The following is a 23,698-nucleotide window of genomic DNA, read 5'->3' as shown; positions in this document are numbered from 1 at the left end:
GGGACGCGGGGACTGCGGGACGCGGGGGCTGCGGGACGCGGGGACTGCGGGACGCGGGGGCTGCGGGACGCGGGGGCTGCGGGACGCGGGGAGAGGACAGATTCGTCCTGCTGGGACACCACTGCTCCAAACGAATGCACGAAACCGAAGCACAACAAACAGCAGCTGTCAGATCCACTCTGTGTTTCACATTTCTGTGAGGTCACAGCAGGTGGAACAGGTCGAGCTGGTCTGCAAACACCTGAAGGTGTCACCGCCTCCAGTCTCGCCTCCACCTGCCTGAGAAGGGAAACGTTTCCTCACAGCAACACAGAAAATCACAGACATGGACACACTGGCCGGGATTGTCGGGAAGAAAGTGGGTGAGTGCAAAAACAGTAATAATGATAAATGGAAAAGAAGTGAAGCTGATTCGTTTTTCTGCTCCTGCTGTGATTGGTGGAGCAGGCGGAGCTGCAGTCAGGTGGAAACTTGAGTTTTTTTAGTGGAGCTGCTGCACAGACAACAGTAACAACTCTTTCAGTGTGCGCTCAAATACTGGACTCGACAGCTTTTTTCTTAATACTCAGACATCACAGACGCTGATTCACTCTGATGTGAGAAACACAAACGACCGTTTAATTCGTTTATCTTCAACAGTTTTGATATTTTCATGTTCAAGCTGTTGTCTCAGATTTCAAAGTGTGAAAAATACTTTTACAGCTTACATGACAAAGTCCAGACTGGACAACCTAAACCAGTACGATACACATCATCTTTTCAAAGATGGCCTCCGGAGCTGGAAAATTACTCTCGTTGGGTTCGGCTGAGGTGATTATTACTGATTATCAGTATTAATAGTTACCTGGTTTAACATCCATAAAGCTTTTATACGAGTCGCAGTGGGACAACAGCTGATTCTGCAGCTATAAAGGAAACTGAGGAAGAGGAGCAGGAAGTGGAAGTACAGGAAAGAACGTCGTATACCCGTTATTTTAAACCCATGCTGGTGTTGTGCTTTTCGTACAGGAGATGCGGTGGAGGGTGCGGTGAAGGGTGCTCTGCATTTAGGGAACAAAGACAAAGACAAGAATAAGAAGAAAGGTGGAGGAGGAATCTTCTCACGGACGGGAGGCGACAAGGACAAAAAGAAGGTGGACAAGGGCGACGGCAAAGGAGGACTCTTCAACAGAGAGGATGAGGAGGAGCGGAAGTCCGGATTCAAGGGTCTCTTCGCTGAAGGACCGCTCCCTGAAGCTGGCGGTGGAGGCGGAGCAGCGATGGAAGGAGAAGAAAAACCACAAAGTGCTTCTGCCAACGATGGAGGTACGTATGAGGAGCAGGACTGCACATCGCTCCGTCACACTGAGGCCTCTTTGTTTATGGCAACCTTGGAAGTGTACCAGCTGTGCCGCTGATTCATTTGTAACTTCTCACTTTTGGTTCTTCTCAGATTTGCTGGATGATCTTTTCGAATTGGCTGAAGAAACATCTGAAGGAAACTAAAGCAGGAAGCTGTAAAGCACATCCCGACCTCCGAGGAAACAACTCCCACTCCTGAATAAAGACTCAAAAAAAATCCACGTTTTTATCCATCATTTCAGAAACGCGCAGCTTCAGGCAGATAACTCGTGAGCTGGAAAGGAAATGGCCACAAACCATCAGAGGAAAAATGACCAATAATCATCCCACAGATGTAATATTATCAACAGCTACTCTCAGTACCATTGATGTTAGTTAGACTCTTTTTCTCCAACTGATCTGAGTTATCTTCAATAATTACTTCCTCCAAACCATCAACGTGTCTTTTAGACCCCATTCCTACAAAACTGCTCAAAGAAGTCCTGCCATTGATTAATGCTTCGATCTTAAATATGATCAACTATCTCTAATAATCAGCATTTAATCATTTGTTATTATTATAGCTGTCAGCATTAACATGGATCAATCCAACCAATCACAGCAGATGGCCCCGTCCCTCCCTGAGCCTGGTTCTGCTGGAGGTTTCTTCCTGTTAAAAGGGAGTTTTTCCTTCCCACTGTCGCCAAAGTGCTGCTCATAGGGGGTCATATGATTGTTGGGTAATAAAAACTAAAATGCTTGAACTTAAATACACTTTAAATACATGTTCGTGGTTTGGTTGTCCTTGAATAAATGAAATTAATAAATCAGTTCTGTGGAATTATTACTCTGGTCAAACAGAGTCTCTGAGTCTCATCACATAAATAATTCATTTCTATGAACTAAACGTGAGGAGAAAATAACTGAAACGTTGCACAGGTACTGTTTGGTATGACCGTCTACCTGTGACACAGGTGACCAATCAATGACCTTTCTGTGACCTGATGGGGGGTCGTGAATATATGTAATACATAAATTAGATGTATAACAAAAAAAATTAATTATGAAATACATTTATAAATTACTGTTAATATTCAAATAGAATAAATAACAAAATAATGAAGTATTTGATATTTTAATAAATAATTATTATCATTAAAATTAGAATGAAGTAAGGAGAGAATGTGCATAGAAGTGATTATTAATCCACTGATAGTGAGAAAGTGATGAAAATAAACATAAACACACTCTAAAGTGAAATAATAGATTCCAAACTTTAATCCCATCAGAGTTACAGACGTTACAGGATCAGATCGCTGCAGATGCTGATGACTTAATTAATTACAAGCAGCTGGAAAATAATAATCAACTTAAGCTTTGAATTAAATGGTATCAGAATACTTTAATAATCCATAAGGATGTTAAGACAATAGCAGTAACAGACCGAACTCATTAAATAATACAATATATTACAAAAATATAAGCATAGCTCTAATATGAGCAAATAGCTCAATTATAAATATCAAGAATATTACAGAGGTGACATTTTGCTCTAAGTGTCACGATTCGCTCAGAGGCACACAGTGGGCATTTATGGGGGAGGTGCTATCCACAAAACTGTGACAGGGAATCCAGGTAGCGCCTCTTCAGACACTCTCCACTCGTGATCAGTCTCTCTCCAAACACTCAAAGCAGGAATCCACTCAGGGAGCACCAGGGCGGGTCCAGGATCTAAAGAAGAAACGTTAGAAGGAATGTGCTGAGCTGCGAGATGAACTCTGAACTAGGCTGCACTGACGCGAGTCACACACTACGATCCCGCGATGAGTAGAAGTCACTCCCCAGCTTAAATGCTGGCTGCACTGATGAGGCCAGAGGGGCGTGAACCCACAGTGAGCTCCGCCCTGGCGAGACAAAACTACTGATCAGCGCCAAATCACAACAAAAGTCGCCTCAAGGTGCTTCATAGATACAGAGAAAAACCCAACGATCATATGACCCCCTATGAGCAGCACTTTGGCGACAGTGGGAAGGAAAAACTCCCTTTTAACAGGAAGAAACCTCCAGCAGAACCAGGCTCAGGGAGGGGCGGGGCCATCTGCTGTGATTGGTTGGGGTGAGAGAAGGAAGACAGGATAAAGACATGCTGTGGAAGAGAGACAGAGGTTAATAACAGATATGATTCAATGCAGAGAGGTCTGTTAACACATAGTGAGTGAGAAAGGTGACTGGAAAGGAAAAACTCAATGCATCATGGGAATCCCCCGGCAGCCTACGTCTATTGCAGCATAACTAAGGGAGGATTCAGGGTCACCTGGTCCAGCCCTAACTATATGCTTTAGCAAAAAGGAAAGTTTGAAGCCTAATCTTAAAAGTAGAGATAGTGTCTGTCTCCTGAATCCAAACTGGAAGCTGGTTCCACAGAAGAGGGGCCTGAAAACTGAAGGCTCTGCCTCCCATTCTACTTTTAAATACTCTAGGAACAACAAGTAGGCCTGCAGAGCGAGAGCGAAGTGCTCTAATAGGGTAATATGGTACTACAAGGTCATTAAGATAAGATGGGGCCTGATTATTTAAGACCTTGTGTGTGAGGAGCAGGATTTTGAATTCTGGATTTAACAGGAAGCCAAAACAGGAGAAATCTGCTCTCTCTTTCTAGTCCCTGTCAGGACTCTTGCTGCAGCATTTTGGATTAGCTGAAGGCTTTTCAGTGAGTTTTTAGGACTTCCTGATAATAATGAATTACAGTCGTCCAGCCTGGAAGTAATAAATGCATGAACTAGTTTTATTCTAGGGTCAGATTTGTTATTTTACAGGGGAGCACGTGCACATTGTGTACTGTGCACGTGCACTGCTACAGACTACAAATAACATCTGAGCATCAGAGCAGAAATAGAGTAGAAGTAGAAAGTATCATAGAAATACTCACTGACTTTGCTTTTGTTTTCAGGTGAGTCACCGTTCATACACTTTGAGCTCACATTCAGTGATGGGCGTTTGTGTTGGCTCGTGTTTACTTCGATGCACAGAAACATACGAAGTAACGTCAGTACAGAGGAGGAGAGCACTTCTGTGAACGATGAATGAGCCGGTGGAACAGGTCGGGCTGCTCCGCAGACACACCCGATTCCTCAGCTGAGCCACCTGAGGGGCGTCGCCGGCCGCGCTCTCACCTGACAGCTGAACTTAAAGCACAGCTGACTGCGCCTCAGAGACAGAAACGCCGCAGAGATGGACAACCTCGCACAGATAGCCGGCCAAAAAGCGGGTGAGTAAAAAACCGAACCACCCGTTTATGGTCTGATTCGAAACAGTGAAACTGGCGCATAAACTCTTCTCCTGCAGACATTTAAAGAGGAAGTGATGTTTCATAGTAAAATCTGAGATCTTCGCAGCCTTTGTTGTTGGTGAGACTGGTCAGAGCAGCTCCTTCCTGCCGGGCTTCACCTCCTCTTTGGCTCCTTTGGTCAGTTTTGTTGCTTTGTTGTTAGGAGCAGGCTCAGAGAGGCAGGTTTATTCTGCGTATTTCAAGAAAAAAACGCTCATATTTTCTTTAGTTTTTGTTCATTTTTACGTCCTTTTGTTCAGGTTTCCTGCTTCACCTGGTGCAGGTGAGAAGGCTGCAGTTTTAGTTAATATTCCCCTTTTCAGATTAAATTAACTTGATCAAGTTATGTGTTTAAGCATTTATTAATGATTGTTAACTATGCATACCTGACCTGTTAACTGATCGTACCTGTGATGCGAGTGCCACGCCCCCCTCGTCAGGGACGAGTCAGAGCTGAGGAGTTGCTAGAAAAACTGAAAAACCCGTCTGTGTGAGGAGTCAGTCATTTGGGAGGGGCCACTTGTCCACGTCATAACACGGGTTCCTCCCGGGCACCTCTTAGGTGAAGCCCTGGGGCACGGCTGAGTGACCACCAGAGGAGGAGGAGGAGGAGGAGGTGAGGTCATCTGGTCATTATCGGGTCTAGAATGAGTCGATACAGCCTCAGAAGAACAAAAGTGTGACGCGTTGCATCGTGTCAGCATTTATTTGACAGGAACTACAGCACACTGACTCCGCCCCCTGATTCAGCAGCAATTAGTTGCAGGTGTCTGTTGTGTCCTGTAATGTTAGATACCAAACGGCAGCACAGGGTGGCGCTGTAAAAAGAAAATGTCGTCCAGCGAGAGATCGCCAAGGTGACGAACTGATAAGCAGACATGTGACTCCCTGCTGCGTTTCATTATGTAAACATGTGCTGTGTCCTCTTTACAGCGTCGCTTCAGCACATTCAGCTTTTCATTCATGCTCAGCTCTGAGCTCTGCAGCAGCTCCCTGCAGACGTGCTGTCGCAGGTTTGCAGCTGCGCTCAGAGCTTTGTCTGCGAGACAGACGGCCTCACGCCGACTCTAGAATACTTTGGTGTAGAGAGGAGCTCGTGGTGCACTCAGATCATCACGCTGCTCACAGCTGCTCTGAGCTGTTTGTTTCCTCGTGCTGCTGTGCATGATGGCAAACATCTGCACTTTGGTGTTTGTTCAGAAGCAGCTGAGCTGCCGTGTTAGAGAGAAGAATATTTCTCCTGCAGCCCTCCAAACAACCCACATTTGATGGACAAGTATGGCTTCATGAACCTTTACTGAGGCCTGCAGAGTCTGAGACAGCTGTTGGATCTCAGCTCTGGGTGAATCTTTGGGAACGTTACTGAGTTCCTCCTCAGAGCCTTCAAAACATTAAATGAGGAAAATGTGTTGGAAAACTAAGCTGCAGAGAAGGTGGGAAGTGGAGATCCAGATGTTTTTGAACCTAAAGTGTTTGTTTTTTCTGAGCAGGTAGCTTGGTGGAGGGGGCAGTGAAGGGAGCTCTGAACTCAGCCAACAAGAACAAAGGTGAGAAGAAAGGAGGAGGAGGCGGAGGAGGAGGAGGAGGAGGAGGAGGCGGCATCTTCTCCATGTTTGGAGGCAACAAGAACAAAAATAAGGACAAAGATGATAAAGGAGCGCCCCTCCCAAATGTGCCCAACAAAGATGGTAGTGGGGGCAAGAAACCAGTACCCGAAGGGAATTTACCGGGAACTACAGGAGGGAGCGTGGGACCGACGATGGGAGGAGGTGCAGGAGGCAGCGTGGGGCCGACGATGGGAGGAGGTGCAGGAGGGAGCGTGGGACCGACGATGGGAGGAGGTGCAGGAGGGAGCGTGGGACCGACGATGGGAGGAGGTGCAGGAGGGAGCGTGGGACCGACGATGGAAGGAGGTGCAGGAGGGAGCGTGGGACCGACGATGGGAGGAGGTGCAGGAGGGAGCGTGGGACCGACGATGGAAGGAGGTGCAGGAGGAAGTGGAGGATCAGCTGCACCTGTAGGACAGGAAGGAGCCACAGCAGGCAGAGGTAGGGGTAAAGAGAGCCTCCTGTTGGTGCTCAGCTGTCCGCTCACTGAAGATGAAGCCATGAAGGCTTAAAGTCAGGAAGTTGTTGCTAAAAGAAAACATGTCAGGAAGACTTCATGCCTCAGCAGAGGAGTGACAAAAGAAAGGATCAGCTGCAGGCTGCTCGCTGCAAGCACCAGTTTTTGCCCCTCAGCAGGCTTCCTGAAGTCAGCCATTCACAGGAAGCCTTAATAAAAGTTGAAGGGTTTTTAGGTACTGGGATTCTGCATGAGGCCAGAAATCCAAAGCAGATATATTCACACACATGTTTTTGGTTTAAGTATGACTTTACGCCTTCATCACTCACTGGTTTAAGTTGTGTTTAGTGAACCTCCGACTGACGTCAGCAGCTCAGACTCACGTATAATCTGTTTAGAGTTCGTAACCCATCCTCTGTCTCCTTGGTTTGTCTCAGATCTGATGGAGGATCTGTTCGAGCTGGGAGAAGAGCTGAAAGGGAACTGAAGCAAAAGAAAACCCGACTTCCACCAAACCACTCAGAGAAGATCCAGAAGGACGAGAGCGCCCACATTTTCTCTGATCTTCAGTTTTGCACAGAACTAAAGATTTTAATGCATCATCAGCCTTTATTCACCGTGTTTTACTCACCGTGTTTTACTCACCGTGTTTTCTGTGTTTTGCACCAGCAAAGATGTTATGAATGAATCAATCTAAATGTTTTACTGGACTTTTCCTTCTTTTGGTCAGTTTGTCAGTATTTTGTCTCATAGAAGCTTCTCGTAAACTCCATGCCGGATGTTTTAAAGCATATATTAGTTTTAATTTTAAGAAAAATAAAAATCTTACACATAGATATTTCAATATATGATCATTGAAAATCAATAAAAGCAATTTGAAATAAATACTGTCATAACAAACAATTAAATAAAAATTGATGGCAATTTATGAAAATGTGGGTTTTTCCATTTACTTCTGATGTTTTTCCTTATGTTGACATACACTTTGATTCATTATAAACTCAATCATTTAAATAACATTTCAAACCCAAATGTAAACGTCACAGAAATAAGACAAAGGCATTAAAATGCTTCGATGAAACACTGGGAGCAGCAGTGACGTCTGAACAACTGTCAGCTCTGCAGCCTCAATGTTTTTATACTGTTTCAATATTTAACCCTTTAAGACCGACCATAGAACCAAGTCCGCCAGAGCTTATATTATATGTTTACATGCTGTGGAGCCATTTTTGGGAGCATCTCAAGTTGCTATACATCAATACAACCATTATAGCCCAAATTTTAATAATATGTCTGCATTAAGTGCATAGTAATTACATAAATTGCAAAGAAGTGCAATAAACTACAAAAAAATGTAAAATCGTTTTTGTTTTTTTAACATATATTTCTAGTTAGAGAAATTTAAGAGGCTTATCCCTCAAAACTGTAAATACAAAAAAGTTGCACAAAATAGTTTCCCACCACAGGAAATTTATTTTGAGTGTCTTCATAGTTTTGTTTTTGAAATACACCAATTTTTATACACTGCAGGAAAAACAAAAATAAATATTATAATGCAAATTTGCAAAAAAGCAGCATATGCATCAAAATAAACTATTTCCAGCAGTGCAATATGAGTCCTAAGCATCCCAGAAACCACACAGAAAGTCATAAAGTCAAACATAACTTTTAAAAACACCAGTATAGGCTCATGAGGCCCTGATAGTAAAAAAAAAACAACAAAAACTAGATTTCCGCGAAAATGACGTCACTTCCGGTTTCGGGCACGTAATGGCGGACATGCAAAAGTTCGCGCTGACGTCTATTCCAACGTAGGAAGTGTTATGAACAGCTGATCGGATCAGCAAAGCGTGTTTCTGGAATATTATGTTTTTGTTGCTGCAAGTGCTTTTTATGCAGTTTTTGCAAAGCTATATGTGGAAGGAAACTGTGACCGAGGACAAGCTGATGGCATAAGATGTAAGTACAACTCCTCCGGTTTCATATGCAGAAAAAAATTATTGCGCTAGTTGCAGAGCTACCGGGATTTAAAAATGGTTACGCAAAACAGAGCGTGCTGCTCTGACCGGTTTTAAATATTTAAGTGAGAGCTAAGCTAAAGCAGCTTGTTTCAGACAGAGTAGCTCAGCATGAGATTACTGGATGATGCAGGTCCAGGATTAAAAGAACAAAGGAGACAATGAAGAAATGTGTTTCTCTGCAGATGTCTAGATTAGGGCTGGGCTATATTATACCGTTCACGGTAATACTGGTGTAATTTTGGGCAACGATAGGAAAATGAAATATAAAATAGAATATGGGTAAACGCGCATGCGCACTGCCTATGTTTACATACACATGGCGGCGACACAGAATGAGAAGAGCGAAAGTGGATCGTTGAATGAAACGATGAACCTGAACTGGTTTGTAAAAATGCAGCTTCACTGGTGTGGAACTGGTTTAGCTTTCGTCCGTCAGATACACAACAAAGCACTATTTTTGGTAGCGCATGCTAGCGGGCCGTCGTTATTACCGTGTTGTTTGGAAAATACGTCACACTTAAAATCATCCTTTGATTTTTCTGAAAGTCGACAGAGCCCCTTATAATCCCGTGTGCCTTATGTATGAACTCTGGTTGTGTTTACTGACCTCGAAACGATTTTATGTGCACGGCGCTCGAAAATCTGTCAAATGTTTCAGTACGACTTTGCTAAGCTACGAAGCTGCACCGCTTGATGGATTGTCGGAGCATTACGGCTATCGTAGGCGGAGCCTCGCGGAGTGATACGTACTGTGCTTCAACATAATGTTACCGTATTGTGTGTGTATAACCTCTTTTTAAGTGTTGTGGATATTATACATGGTTATGCTGAGGATATGTCGGCCAGTTTCCACTGGAAATGCCTTTTGGTTAAACTGTCAGCGAGGAATTTGCACTGTTACATTTTATATAACTTTAATGCAGATAAAAAACAGCTGCTTATTTAAGTGAAAATACATTGATGGTTTTTTGCACTAATAAAGTTGTGGAGTTGTAAAGTATTTTGTCTCGTGTCAATTATCTCATCAGTTATATCGTTATCACAAATTTTCAAATATATATCGTGATAAATATTTTTGGTCATATCGCCCTGCCCTAGTCTAGATATTGTGTGTCCAAAAAGGTCGATTCTGTTCCTCTGGACGTTTTCAGTGGGAGAAACGTTTCGTCATCATCCAGGTGACGTCTTCAGTCTCAGCTGACTGCAGGTTTCAATCTTATAAACAGGACATTTGCACAATGACTGAAACCAGCGCACTGAAGGAACAATGGGCTGGGAGGTCAGTTTATGATCATTAATATCAGTGGCAGGTTAGCCTTCTTAGACTGTGAGATTTAGCTGGTCCAGTGTTTTGCAACCAGAACGAAAACTGCATTGTTCCTCCTGTATCTGAGGTTTGACTAACAGATGAACTCTCCTCTCCAGCACGCTGCCACAGACTTTCCCAGGGAGGCTGAGGAGTGTGATCCCCCTGTAGTTGGAACACACCCTCCGCTCCCCTTCTTAAAGATGGGAACCACCACCCCAGTCTGGCATCCAGGGGTACTGCCCCTGATCCCCACGTAACATTGCAGAGAAGTGTTCAACCAGGACAGCCCTACAACATCCTGAGCCTTCAGGAACTCGGGGGCTCTGCTACGAAGACGTTGTTTAACTGCCTCAGTGACCTCGCCCCCAGATATTGGCGGGTCATCCCCAGACTCTGCTTCCGCCACAGAAGACGTGTCAGTGGGATTAAGGAGGTCCTCGAAGTATTCCTTCCACCGCCCGACAGTTTTGCCAGAATGACGGTTTGCCAGAATCTCTTCGAGGCAGTCCGAAAATCTTTTTCCATAGCCTCTCCGAACTCCTCCCACACCCGAGTTTTTGCTTCCGCCACCGCCCGCGTTGCGTTCCGCTTGGCCTGTCGATACCTGTGAGACCCACAGACTAACTCCTTCTTCAGCTTGGTGGCTCCACCACGACAGGCACCAACTACTTTGCGTCCATTTAACATTGTGCTTATAACTTAAATATGAAAAGTTACAAATATTTTACTAAATGTTGTAAAAAATGACTTGAAAAAACATGTTTTTGAGGTTTTGAGCTACATGTGGAAAAATGTTGCCGTTACAAACGGCGCCCCGTAGTAACGGGGACATTTACAAGCTGACGTGTAAACCTACACATACGGGTCAGTATCTATGGTCTGACTCTCATCATCCACTGGAGCACAAACTGGGCGTCATCAGGACGCCACAACACAGAGCGAACACCATCCCCACTGACACAGCATCAGGGAGGCCCTGAGTAAATGTGCTTATCCCAGCTGGACTTTAGTCAAAGAAAGAAAGTTTTGATTTAGTTTGAGTTTAATCATCTAATTCTCTTTAGTTTGAATTGACCAGATGAAAGCAGACTAAATCCAAACTGAAGTATAGATGTTTGTTGTGTTTCTACTGGTGACAGCTGCTCTACACGCTGTACAAAGCCTCTCCTCTTCCTGCTGACAGTGTCGACATTTTGTCCCGTTTTGAAGAGTAACGGGGGCGAGCAGGACTCGTCCCGCGTTCCACGCAACTTCATTTGGATTGGATCCTGTCTCTCCAGAATATAGGGTACTTATCATTGGTAGGTATCAATGTGAAACATGAAAACATCACTGAAACATTGAAAATGAGTTTTTATTGACCTTTGACCTCTGATAAGCCCCGCCCTGTTCTTTACTTATGTCACACCTGTCCTCAGGACAGATCCCAAAGCTGCCATCAGGTGTGCAGTCACTGTGAGGTCAGCGGGGTTCAGGGAGGAACTGAAGGTCCAGCAGCGTGAAGTCCTGACTGATGGGGATGCTGTTCTCATCGCACAGGAAGTTGCTTCTGATGGTGGCGATGAAGGTCTTCCTCGGGAGGGAGAGGAGGGTGTGGATCCTCTCTGCTGCCACCTGGATGTGTTTCACCTCCGACCCCGGAGCTGAGGAACAAAACAGATGCAGACAGGATGAGCCGAGAATCACAAGAAGGATCTGACCAAGAACTCCTTGTGAACTCCCTCTGACTCCTCCCTCCTGTGACTCCTCCCCCTGATTCCTCCCTCTGACTCCTCCCTCCTCTGACTCCTCCCCCTGAGACTGATATTCTGCTGCTCAGTGTACTGTAACCTAAAAAGTGCAGTTACCACAGACACGAGCAAACTGCACTACAACAAGTGCAGAAAGAGGAAACAGGCGATATAAACGGATCCTATGTTTTGGGTTACAGACATTTTCTACCTCGCGCTGCCTTTAGGGCCTCATGACTCTGAGTCTGTGCGTGCACGTTCAGCCGGCCGCGGGACGTGCACACGTGACAGCAGTTACAGGAAATCACCAGGATGCTCACTCAGCTTTCTTTCTTTGACCCAAACCAACAACACTGTTTGTTTACATTTCATGTTGCTATATTTTATTGTATTGCTGCTACTGTTGATATATTATTGTAAGGTGACCTCGAGGGTCTTCAAGGAGGCCATAAATAAAATGTATCATTATTATTACTAAACTATTTTAACACCCTGGCTTCATCAAACACCTCAAAAGTAGAATTTGTATGACTAACGATGATGTCATCATCACGGTGCAGCTCTGAGCTTTTATAACGATGAAGTCGGTTCCACCATGGAAAAGATGGAGGATGGAGCCTCATCACCATTTTATTCCCGTTTCACTTGAAATGTTCAATCTGAGCGCCAGACTCTGAAGAAGAGCTTTAACAGACCCCGATTCAGCCATGCATCCACCCATGCATCCACCCATGCATCCACCCATGGTCCACCATGGCTCCTCTATACCCACTCCGAGCTCCGTTTCTATCCCGCTGGTTTGGATTGGTCTTCTTGTGCGTTTCCCGTTTTAGAGACTTTGACATGTTCCACGGCTGACCTTTGTTTTCCTTTTATAATCGTCTCGCTGACAGGAACGAGCAGTCATGTTGGAGTCATTCATGAGGGAAGCACAGCCACTCATTAAGATCTGCGAACTTCAGGCTGTTTCACACATTTACGTCTGTGCAGGAACTTGTTTCAGGAATGCAGATGACACAGGAAATCCATGTTTTTCACCAACACTGTGTCATTACAATGATTAAATGACTTCTAAGAAGCCAGGATGTTCAGCTGAATCAACATCCTCTGACTGTCCTGCATATTCATCATTTTCCAGCAGGTTTCCTGTGCAGCGACTCCCTCTGCTGGACAGTTTCTGTAACTGCAGCTCCTCCTGCCCTCAGACGGTTGGACTGGACTCACCTTTGCAGGGCTGAGCCAGGTGAGACAGCTGCTCAGTGAGATTTACGTGTACTGTATTAGCACAGGCCTCAGCTCACCTGTCAGAGGAAGTGGTCGACACCAGCAGACACACTCTGGGTTAGTGACGGGCAGGAGAAGGAGGACTGATTACTAGTGGATGTGTTTGTGCTTCATCTGCTTTGACCAGAGAGATGGTGAAGTTGGAGGATGTGGTGGAGGAGTGTGATAACCTCGCCATCCACATCGAGCTGATTCCTGAGGAAGCTGAGCTCCTTCAGCCAGTCGGAGATGTTCCATCGCTCTGCATCGGCGCTGCCGACAGCAGCAGAGAAACCGATGAGGAGGTCGGGCTCTGTGGTTGGACGCCGACCCAGCTGTGGCGGCGGCTTGTGGGTCACGCCTGTGCTGCCTGCTTGGAATAAAGCTTCACTCTTTGAACGACCGTCTCACCTGAGCTACGATGGAGTTTATCGGGCGGAGCCTTGAGGATCTTCTGCAGAGGATCAGGAGGTACCTGAACACACACCTGGATGGAGCCCCGCCCACTCACTGTCAGCACACCTGGTCTGAAAAACACACCAACACATGCTGGTGTTTTAATCTGTGAGGCTCTGAAACTTGTATTCATTTATTTATTTTTATATTTAATCATCCGATGATGTCATCAGTACCTGTAGTAGCGGCGTACAGCGGTGCGGGGCAGGCAGGGGTAACACGGCCTGTAGATGTCGTTGGCGTCTGTGTCGAGCTCTGCAGAGCAGCGCCCACAGCCGGTGTAAGTGATGTCACCGCTCAGCGCCGCCGTGATGCCTTCCCGTGACGTGGAGCCGTCCAGGACGGGCTGAGGTGCATTCTGGGAAGCCGGCGCATCCTGAAAGCAGAAGGTGATGACCTGGACTCCGAGCTCCGCGTCACCTGATGGAGCGGAGAAGAAAACATTCGCGGCTCCTTAAACACGGTGATAAATCTGCTGAGGACGTTTCAGGCGAGGTTTCGTAGTTTCGCTCACCGCTGTACTTCTGCGACAGCAGCGTGTCCAAGTCCAGCTCCGGAGTGCCGCTGGTTCCTTTCTGGCACCGTCGTGTCCGGAGGAAGTCCTGCACTCGGCGGTCAGCCGGGTCCACGGTCTGAACGGTGCTCCAGGGGGTGGAGTGCAGCTCCAGAAGGTCAGAGGTCAGACCCTCCCTTACCAGGAGGACACGGAAGTCCCAAACAGCCCCTGAGAAGACGAGATTTCCTGTTGGTGTGATTCACAGCAACAAACTCTTAAAGTAAAGCTGGAAGCTAAAGTGACCGTTTGTTAGTTTGGTGCTAGAAGCAGGTCAGACGTCCTCTCAGCAGCTGTGCTACATGTGAGAGCGTCCGAAGGCCGACAGCAGAAGTACTGCAGTACTGCAGCCCTCGTCCCTACAGTAGAAGTACTGCAGTACTCGTCCCTACAGCAGAAGTACTGCAGCCCTCGTCCCTACAGTAGAAGTACTGCAGCCCTCGTCCCGACAGTAGAAGTACTGCAGCCCTCGTCCCTACAGTAGAAGTACTGCAGCCCTCGTCCCTACAGTAGAAGTACTGCAGTACTCGTCCCGACAGTAGAAGTACTGCAGCCCTCGTCCCTACAGTAGAAGTACTGCAGCCCTCGTCCCTACAGTAGAAGTACTGCAGCCCTCGTCCCTACAGTAGAAGTACTGCAGTACTCGTCCCGACAGTAGAAGTACTGCAGCCCTCGTCCCTACAGTAGAAGTACTGCAGCCCTCGTCCCTACAGTAGAAGTACTGCAGTACTCGTCCCGACAGTAGAAGTACTGCAGCCCTCGTCCCTACAGTAGAAGTACTGCAGCCCTCGTCCCTACAGTAGAAGTACTGCAGCACTCGTCCCTACAGTAGAAGTACTGCAGCCCTCGTCCCTACAGTAGAAGTACTGCAGCACTCGTCCCTACAGTAGAAGTACTGCAGCACTCGTCCCTACAGTAGAAGTACTGCAGCACTCGTCCCTACAGTAGAAGTACTGCAGCACTCGTCCCGACAGTAGAAGTACTGCAGCCCTCGTCCCTACAGTAGAAGTACTGCAGCCCTCGTCCCTACAGTAGAAGTACTGCAGCCCTCGTCCCTACAGTAGAAGTACTGCAGTACTCGTCCCGACAGTAGAAGTACTGCAGTACTCGTCCCACAGACACCAGAGTGTAAGTGAGATTTCACCACACAGTGGGGTCTGGCGACAGCTGTGTCCATCTTTGATGTACAGCCTTTGTTCCCGAACAAAGGCTGTACATCAAAGATGGACGTCTACCTTTGTCTCTGAAGCGAGGCAGCCAGTCCACAGCTGCTCCCCACAGTAACACCGCCCCCTGCTGGTCCTCCGGCTGCTCCACAGTCAGGACAGCATTCAGCTGAACCGCCGACCTGCTGCGAGACTCCGCCTCAGCACGCCACTCTGAAAAACAGCGTGCAGCGAACAGTTCAGGCGACTTAAATAATCGACATCACAGACTCGACTCGACTGCTGAAACACTCAGAGCTTCAATAAGAGCAGCACAGGTAAGGTGAGACTCACCTGGGCTGATGTGTGTATGCGTGACTCGCAGCAGGGCGTGGACCAGTGCGTTTGCCCTCAGTGACCTCAGGGTGGCGTAGGGGAGGCGGTTCAGGTCTTGAGGGGGGCGGCGTGGCAGAGACAGCAAGAGGGGGCGGCGCTCTCGGAGAAAGCTGCACAGACACCTGAGAGAGCGAGCATTAACCTGCTGGGAAACTACAGAGAGAGAGAGGGAACTGAAGCAGGTCAGCTTTGGAGGCACGTGATTGGACGAAGGCTCGGCTTACCTGGTGGTGAAGAGGAGGAAGTGATCTGTCCCACGTTGAGCAGTTTGCTGCTGAAGGTCGACTGCAGCACCGTCTCGCCTCTCCACCTGTCCTCGTTCACCTGCAGCGCTGACAAAACACACAGAGCTCACGCACGTGGACACAACTCGCCTCATGGCAGGGCGGCGACCATCTGAAGGTGACAGCCCCGCCCATTTATGAAGAAAAGTTGCAGACTGTAAATTAAAGATGGACAAAGCTGCCAGGCCAAGGTGGGAGGAAGACGGCAGATTTCTTCATCCCTGACACAGAGCATCGCGTTCAAACTAAACCAGCTGTTTGTACCTGTGATGAGCAGAGCGTCTCCAGGACCTACAGTCAACGCCCAGAATGCAGCCCGCCGCCATAGCACCACCTTCATCTCAACGCCAGATTGGTCTGTCACTACAATAGACGCTAAAGGCACAGAGGCGCCCGCCGACGGCCCCGACTTCACCTGCAGACATGAAACAAACATTCGTGGAGTTTTTGACCATCAGACATATTTCAGCAGCAGATGGATAGAGTTTAGTCTAAGCTCCGCCCCCCTCTATCACTAAAGGTGTACCTCAGGGCTCGAGCTCACGTCTGTTCACCTGTATGCTGATGACACCGCCCTTTATGCTCGACCACGCCGTCTTTCAGCAGTCGTCACCAGAGAAGTAACGCGTTACTGTAATCTGATTACTTTTTCAAGTAACGAGTAAAGTAAGGGATTACTATTGCAAAAACAGTAATTAGATTACCATTACTTTCCCGTAGGAACGCTGCGTTACTGCGTTACTAAAACCGTGATTTTTTGCGAGAATGTCTCATGACAGTGACGTAAGCGAGTGCGACGTTCGTGACAACAGCTGTGTGCAGATCAACAATGGATCATATATCGAGTGCAGAGAGAGTATGAGCGTGCAGCGTTTAAAGCGTGGAAGTACTGACCTTACTTTGAGTTTGATTCCATAAAAAGTGACAAAAACATTAGTGTCCGTTGTGCGTGGGAAGAAAACTTCTTTTTACAGAGAAAAAAACCCTAAACTTCCAAACAAGCACCGAGTAGCTACGACGTAATGGGAAACTCACAGAGAAACTCGCGGATTCTTCCACTGACCGCTGCACACCTGCACCAGGGTAACCCTCCGCCTACCCCACTCCTGCTTTACAGGTGAAAATAGAGCAACAGGACCGCTAGTCTTTGACTTTATTTATTTTCTGCTGTGTTTTACTTGCATCTATTTGAAAGACTGAGTGTAAACACACACAAAATATTTTATTTTATGTGCTGGAATGTGCAGGAAATAGGTTTAAATGTTAAACTAATTTCTTCCAGTCAGAGAATGTTGCAGATAATTAAATGTTTGCTTGATGCATAAAGTTAAAAGATTAAAACTAATAAAACAAGTTTTAAAAAGAGACTTTTCCATTTGATTACATTTTGTATGATTATGCAGAAAAAGTAGAATTGGGCTGAAAGATCTATCACTTTATCACCTATTCAGGTTGTAAATCGTGTTTTTAAAAAGTAATTAAGTAACTAAGTAATTAATTACTTTTGAAAATAAGTAATCAGTAAAGTAACGGGATTACTTTTTTGGGGAAGTAATCAGTAATTAGTTACTGATTACTTTTTTCAAGTAACTTGACCAACACTGGTCGTCACTGACGAGCCTGACAGTCACCGTCCTGCTCTGCAGGGCTCGTGCTCGCTTTCTTTTCTTTATATACAAACCTCTACATGGTCATGACATCATCCTTCATGTTTCTGGTCCCTACCCTGCTGTTACCAGTTACTGACCAGAGCATCACTGCTTTCCAGAGGTTGTCCTAAACTGGTCACTAAAGTTACCTCATATCAGAGAAAGTAGAGTTTAAAACATTTCGTGCTCATGATTAGAATTCATGTCTTTATCCAGGTGTTTATGTTTCATTTCTTTCTAACCAAACATGGTTTCTTTGCTGAGCTGTTGCTCCCATCATACATTTCTTTCTCTTCCTTTGACCTTAAACTGGACGCTGCATTATCCCACTGTAGCACGTTGTGGTACAAACCGGTGTTACCTGGAAACACACCTGGACTCACCTTGACTTCCTTCAGGTGACAGGGGTGAACCGCCGCCACCAGAACTGAGTACCGCACGCCTGGTTTGTCACATCGGGCCAGGAGTGTGGTGGTGGCACCTCTGTCAGGTGACTGTGGGGAGATTCTGGCTTTTTTGCTGCTGGGGGACTCGGCGGGGGACTTGGCGGGGGACTCGGCGGGGGACTTGGCGGGGGACTTGGCGTTAGCTGTGGACTCTTGAGAACAGAGGACCCCGTCGGTGGTGGCCTCAAGGACAACACCGCCTTCCTCCACTCTCGGGGTCAGACGGGGGTGACTGAAGAGCTCGGCAGAGGCTGCAGGCGATGGCGTCGCTGGGCTGAAGAGCTCTGGGGTGCTGGACGAGACGGAGGGGGGCGTTTGGGTGTGTTTGGGCGGGGTTTTCTCTGGGCTGGATGCTGATTGGACACTGCGTCTCAGGATCAACGCCTGGCTCAGAGTCCAGGTGGCGAGGTAATGAGTCTGTGAGGAAAGAGGTGCGGCGGCTGGCGGTTGTTCAGGTTTTCGATGATCCGGTTGGGCGGCAGGGAAACAGCGGTCCAGGTACTCGTGGACCGAAGCTGATGGCTGATCGTCCCGTCCGGCGTCTGACTCCTGAAACAGATCCTCCTTCAGACTTCCTGTCTCTCCTTCCTGTGCGTCTCTGTTTCCTGTCCGATCGCCTTCAGTGATTGTGGGATCACGGTGTACACTCGCCTCTCCGCTCTCATTTCCAGGATCACCTGAAAAATTACAAACGTCCTGGATTATTTTTCTTAGTCTGACGTTCACAGAAGCGTCGACGATTCTGCCTCCTGAGTGATCCTGATCACTAAATCTAACAGGTGAGTTTTAAAAGTTACCTGCAGCCCATAAAGAGACACAAAGCATCCTCACAGCCATGGCCTGTGGCTGCCTGCACGTTTACAGCTCAGTTAATAAGACCAAAGCAGCAGTGAGTGCTCCTCCCCCCCGTTTGGTCCCTGAACGCCTCACCTGCAGGTCTGAGCTGCCCGTCCCTCCAGGTGAGCTCCAGGTGTCTCCAGCGAGCAGGAGCACGATCGCCTTCCTCTAACCCGGCTCCGGGCTCTGAGGCTGGGCTGCGGGCGGGCGGAGGAGCCCCGAGGAAGACGTGGATCTTTCTCTGGTCGCACATGCTCCCTGCTGGAGAGGCGGACGGACGTTTAACCACTTCACTCTAAATGCATGCATGGATGCTTTTTCACAAGTGACCGATTAATCATCAGCTGCTGCACAGAGCCTTTCAAAATAAGAGCTCCACTCGTAAAATGACTGTGAAAAATAAAAAGCATTCAGTTATATAAATTTGGTGCATTTCCTTCAAAACGGGGCTGAAAAAAGGAAACGTGAGTCAGCATCAACAACTGTGGTCACCTGGTCCAGTGTTCCTGCAAACTGCTGTGATTTGTTGTTTTTCCTTAAAAAGTCCTTCAAATAATTAAACTTCTGAAAACTAGTTGTCAGCAGTGTTTCTCTCTCATAAAGTCAGTATTGATTTGGGCTAAAAGAAGATATTTAATGATGAAAATGTTTAATTCTCTCAATCTAAAGAAAACGTAAAATGATGCACTTTATTCTGGAGCTAAATCAGCTCAATGCACAGAAGCACAAAAAGTAAACAATAATAAATAAGTTTTACCAACAAAATATTGATTAAATGACCCGTCTGTGAGACTCAGACTGTGAGACCTGCAGAAAGTCTGGACTCTGACAGGAAGTCAGGACGTCTGCGAAGCTTCGTTAGGACTGAAACGTCTCTCAAACTCAATAACAAGTTACACAACAATGAGCGAGCAGAAACACGGATGGTGTGTTTCACAGCTGGGAACAATAACAGGGCCGTAAACAGCCCTGCAGCAGCTCCACCAATCAGAGCGCGAGACGCCGGGGGAGGGTCACCCATCGGTGAAGGTTTGCAGAGGCGCAGACACGTTTTAGACCCGCAGCCTTCAAAAGCACTAAAATCACTTTGAATCCAGACCGACAGCTTCTGTTTTAGCATCGGGGTCAAAGGTGAGCACGCTGCAGCACCTGACGCCGCAGCCACTCCCCCACACCGAGTAACCGTAACGACCTCACGTTCATTTTCTGATTCACACAACAGAAAACGGTGACGTGCTCAGACTGCAGACACCTGCCAATCAGCAACATCCAATTCAAATCCTAGAATTTCACTCTGGCCTGGAACTGGAGAAAACACAGACAGGAAATGCCCTTTCATAATAAAGCCATTTTTAATGACGTTCTTTTTTTATTTGCTCAGTTAGCAGCTGAAGCCAAACATGGCCGACAGCATTTTCCTGCTGGCGTCTCTTCCTGTGTCTGGTTTACCTGCAGACTCACGCTCCTCCCGTAGGATCGCATCGCTCGGAGCTCGTGCAGTCTCCTCTTCCTCACACGGGTATCGTGTTCTCTTCTTCCTTCAGTGACTGATGTTCCTGCACTTTGTTTTGGTCCTCCAGCGTTTCTTCTTCTGGGGTTTCACCCTGCAGCTGGACACTGAGCTTCTTGGAGATCTCGTCGACCATCTTCTCGCTCATGTTTCTCCTTCCTCGCAGAGCAGAGCTCTGTGCTGCTCCTGGATTTGAACGTCCAACACCTCCAGCTGTTTGACCTCATTGCTCAGCCCTCTGTAAAGCGCCTCAGACACTTTGTCTTCTAACCTTTAAGACGTTGAGACGTCATTTTTAACGCTTCTCTGTCTGACCTCCAGCTGCAGCGTTTTCTTTAGAAATCATGGCTGAGTCATGGAGCGAACTCTTCAAACAGCATTTCCATCAAAGCGTCTTCCATGTCCACCTTTGACTGAAGCTCCGGACCTCGATCTCTCCATAGAGCTTCTCCCTGTCGTCCCTCCAGGTCACTCAGGTACTGTAAGCCTGCTCTTTCAGCGAGTCAAAGCAAAGCTGAGCGCGCTCCCTCTCTGACCTTCTGAGTGGTTTAAACCTGCATTCTCTCTGATGTCCAGCAGGGGGCAACATAGTCTAAGCATCATCGTGTTCATTGCATTTCGCATTGAGCTGCCTTTAGCTTGGGTAGCGTTAGCATTTAGTTTGTTAATTATGGGTTAACTTTGTGAGTGAGCCACAGTCTTGTGAATAATTGTTTTATGGACACATTACCGCCCACTCGTGGTGTCAGAGGTACATTACTATGGCGTCATTTTAGTGCCTCTACTCTGAGCGCACGTAAAAAAATTGCACAAATGTTGCGTGTTGTGGAGAAAGTTATTTTGAGCAAGCAAAAGTTTAATTTGAGTGAACAAAATTAATTTCTGCGTGCAAGAAATGAATTACAGTGTTTGCGACTATCCACGTACAAACACAATAACAGCCCCTCTGGCTCAGCTGTTGGCGTTTCTCTCGCTCAGATCTCTGTGCTCACAGACGTCTGCACACCTGCTCTCAGCGTGTCGCTCTCAACATCTCTGCTTCCTGCGCTCGACTCTCTGTACACCGTTATATTTGTGCCACAAAACCAACCAATCACAGACTTGGATGCAAAAATTCTGATTGGCTGTTTTGGTCTCCAATCAGCTCGCTAGCTACTGTAGCCAAACCCAGGCAAATATCCCAGAATGCATTTCTTCCAAAACCCAAATGAGGTTTGCAAAAGTGCTCAGAAGTGTGTGCTCAGAATAGAGGCACTGAAATAACGCCATGCATACATCCTAACCAGCAGTAGAAAAATGAGGGAACAAATATATGATGAGCCAGTATCTGATTGGCTGATAGCATCTGAGCTGGGGTTTGTCCCTAACACTGTAAAATCATCTTCAGACAATGTTTTTGTAAACAGGAATCTGCACTGACAATATTTACTTATCGTGTAAATGTTGTGTTCACACAGTCCTGGGTTTCATAGTGACTTTTTCAGAGTTTTGTTCTAACATTTGCTAAACTAAGATTGCATAAAGCACGTTGTAAAGCTGTCTCACTTAAGTTTACTGTCTGAAGTTTAAGTGATTGCTTAAAACCACGTTTCCTAATCACTCCCTTCTGAAGTTAACTACAACGTTCACCACCAGGTGGCAGCATTTTACCAGTGGGTGTGTTCAAATGGCAACCTCCAGCTCCCCACTTCCCCTAAGCACAACATCAAATCACTTCTATCGTCACATCACATGTGCAGGTACACTGGTACATGTGAGTGAAATTCTTGTGTGCGAGCTTCACAAGCAACAGAGGTGTGCAAAGAACAATAACATAAGAACAAGCAAATATAAGAATGGCTAAATCTGAGAATTATATGAATAAATATAAGTACAATATAAGAGTGTATGCATATTACTGAATGTGTATACTAAATATGTATGTCTACGTGTGTGTGTGTGTGTGTGTCTATGAAGTGTTCAGCAGTCTGATGGCCTGATGGAAAAAGCTTCTCTCAGTCTGCTGGTTCGGGACCGGATGCTGCAGAACCTCCTTCCTGATGGAAGCAGTCTGAACAGTTTATGGCTGCGGTGACTCGAGTCCTCGATGATCCTCCCCGCTTTCCTCAGGCAGCACTTCCTGTAGATGTCCTGGAGGGAGGGAAGCTCACCTCCAATTATCCTTTCAGAACACCGAACTACTCTCTGGAGAGCTTTGCTTTGAAGTTAGTGTTGCTATGGACAATATCATGGTAGCCAAAACAAAAGAACAAATAAAACATCAACAACAGGACACAAATGGAGTGTAAAATGCTTTAAAAATAGAGTCCGTCTTTTATGTACAGTCTTTGTGATATTCAGCCCTTTCTCTAACAAACGTGTTTTAGCGTCTACTTGAGGTCCGCCTCCCTAAACCCCACTGTTTCCGCATTGGCCAGATTGATTGTCAGCATGTCGCATGCTGACATCAGCACGTCACTAAAGAAGTAAGAACAGTGTAAAGTGAGCGTGTAGACGTGGTCAAACCTGAGCTCGTGAACAAAAAGTAACCTGTTGGCCACATGTGATGCAAACATCCATCACTTTCACTTTTCGCCTTTTTGGTTCTGTGGATTTTGCTTTAATTTCTCTTCGATGTTTTTTAAATCGATGCTCAAACTGAAGTTAGAGTAAAACGCTGACATTTCTACTCTGGACTTGTTTTCAAATAAGTGTCTGTGAGCTGCAGAAAGGTCAGAAAATCTGAACAGAAAAATCATAAGTGTGACGACCCCACAGATTTAGCTGGAGACCTTTAGCAGGAGCCTGACCCTTATGTTGGGGAGCGCTGGACTGAACTACTGCTCGCACTTCTGCACTTTCACATACGTTTTTTGTGCAGTTTTGCATGCTGGGTTTTTTGTTTGTTTGTTTTTGTTTTTTACAGCGCATTGTGTTCTGCGCCCTGATCGACTGTAGACCATTATCAATCAATCCGTGTCTCCTGTACAGTACAGAATGCGTTCAGCTTGTCAAATGTATGTAAATCTTCGATCCTACAGTGTAACTCTGAACTGCTGGACTGTGTGTTTGTAAGTTTTCTCCCCAACAAACACAAAAAATGTCGTTTTGTACCCTCAATTTGGTTTCATTCTACAACACTGGACTTTTTTTCTATGAAGTTTGAGAGTGTTTAAACAAGAGGGGAAAGTGTGAAAAGGTTCATGTGTATCTGAGAAAAGTATATAAAGCCTGTAGTGAGGGGTTTTACAGCCTTAAAACACCTATAATAATTTTAAAAAACTAAAGTTGGCTACTTCGCGGGTTATTTTGGAACGTAACACCCGCGATAAACGAGGGACCACTGTATCAGGAGAAAATGGCTGAAATCTGCAGTGAACGTTGGGCTTTTATTTGGAAAGTTGAGTC

General features: G+C 46.4%; 3 protein-coding genes across 3 annotated transcripts; 2 read left to right on the top strand and 1 right to left on the bottom strand.

The window, feature by feature from the left end:
- Positions 1-207: 207 nt before the first annotated feature.
- On the top strand, positions 208-1,789 carry LOC148099815 (uncharacterized). Its single transcript, XM_087849658.1, has 3 exons — positions 208-362; positions 1,009-1,305; positions 1,433-1,789. The coding sequence occupies exons 1-3, from the start codon at positions 326-328 to the stop codon at positions 1,483-1,485; spliced, it is 387 nt and encodes a 128-aa protein (XP_087705784.1). The 5' UTR covers positions 208-325; the 3' UTR covers positions 1,486-1,789.
- Positions 1,790-4,436: 2,647 nt separating this feature from the next.
- Positions 4,437-7,646, top strand: LOC148099814 (uncharacterized). Its single transcript, XM_087849657.1, has 4 exons — positions 4,437-4,588; positions 6,139-6,453; positions 6,562-6,696; positions 7,150-7,646. The coding sequence occupies exons 1-4, from the start codon at positions 4,552-4,554 to the stop codon at positions 7,197-7,199; spliced, it is 537 nt and encodes a 178-aa protein (XP_087705783.1). The 5' UTR covers positions 4,437-4,551; the 3' UTR covers positions 7,200-7,646.
- A 3,732-nt stretch (positions 7,647-11,378) lies between these two features.
- shld2 (shieldin complex subunit 2) lies at positions 11,379-22,467 on the bottom strand. The gene is made up of 9 exons (XM_087849907.1): positions 20,251-22,467; positions 18,895-19,062; positions 17,902-18,641; positions 16,134-16,284; positions 15,810-15,917; positions 14,006-14,215; positions 13,668-13,911; positions 13,447-13,562; positions 11,379-11,685 (listed from the first exon to the last, which is right to left on the bottom strand). The coding sequence occupies exons 2-9, from the start codon at positions 19,052-19,054 to the stop codon at positions 11,504-11,506; spliced, it is 1,911 nt and encodes a 636-aa protein (XP_087706033.1). The 5' UTR covers positions 19,055-19,062; positions 20,251-22,467; the 3' UTR covers positions 11,379-11,503.
- Between the last annotated feature and the right edge of the window lie 1,231 nt (positions 22,468-23,698).

This window comes from Neolamprologus brichardi, chromosome 13 (assembly GCF_056152115.1).
Source record: "Neolamprologus brichardi isolate AB-2024 chromosome 13, ASM5615211v1, whole genome shotgun sequence".
In the NCBI taxonomy this organism is placed as follows: Eukaryota; Metazoa; Chordata; class Actinopteri; order Cichliformes; family Cichlidae; genus Neolamprologus; species Neolamprologus brichardi.
This window is presented reverse-complemented; position numbering and strand designations above follow the sequence as displayed.

Excerpts from the sequence above, each read along its gene's own strand:
- LOC148099815 (XM_087849658.1), top strand. The coding sequence starts at position 326 with ATGGACACACTGGCCGGGATTGTCGGGAAGAAAGTGG. Across the intron at positions 363-1,008 it reads GATTGTCGGGAAGAAAGTGG|GAGATGCGGTGGAGGGTGCG; the intron begins GTGAGTGCAAAA and ends CTTTTCGTACAG. Across the intron at positions 1,306-1,432 it reads TGCTTCTGCCAACGATGGAG|ATTTGCTGGATGATCTTTTC; the intron begins GTACGTATGAGG and ends GGTTCTTCTCAG.
- shld2 (XM_087849907.1), bottom strand. The coding sequence starts at position 19,054 with ATGTGCGACCAGAGAAAGATCCACGTCTTCCTCGGGGCTCCTCCGCCC. Across the intron at positions 15,918-16,133 it reads AGACGCTCTGCTCATCACAG|CGCTGCAGGTGAACGAGGAC; the intron begins GTACAAACAGCT and ends GTGTTTTGTCAG. Across the intron at positions 11,686-13,446 it reads TAAACTCCATCGTAGCTCAG|CTCCGGGGTCGGAGGTGAAA; the intron begins GTGAGACGGTCG and ends TTTGTTCCTCAG.
- LOC148099814 (XM_087849657.1), top strand. The coding sequence starts at position 4,552 with ATGGACAACCTCGCACAGATAGCCGGCCAAAAAGCGG. Across the intron at positions 4,589-6,138 it reads GATAGCCGGCCAAAAAGCGG|GTAGCTTGGTGGAGGGGGCA; the intron begins GTGAGTAAAAAA and ends TTTTCTGAGCAG. Across the intron at positions 6,697-7,149 it reads AGGAGCCACAGCAGGCAGAG|ATCTGATGGAGGATCTGTTC; the intron begins GTAGGGGTAAAG and ends GGTTTGTCTCAG.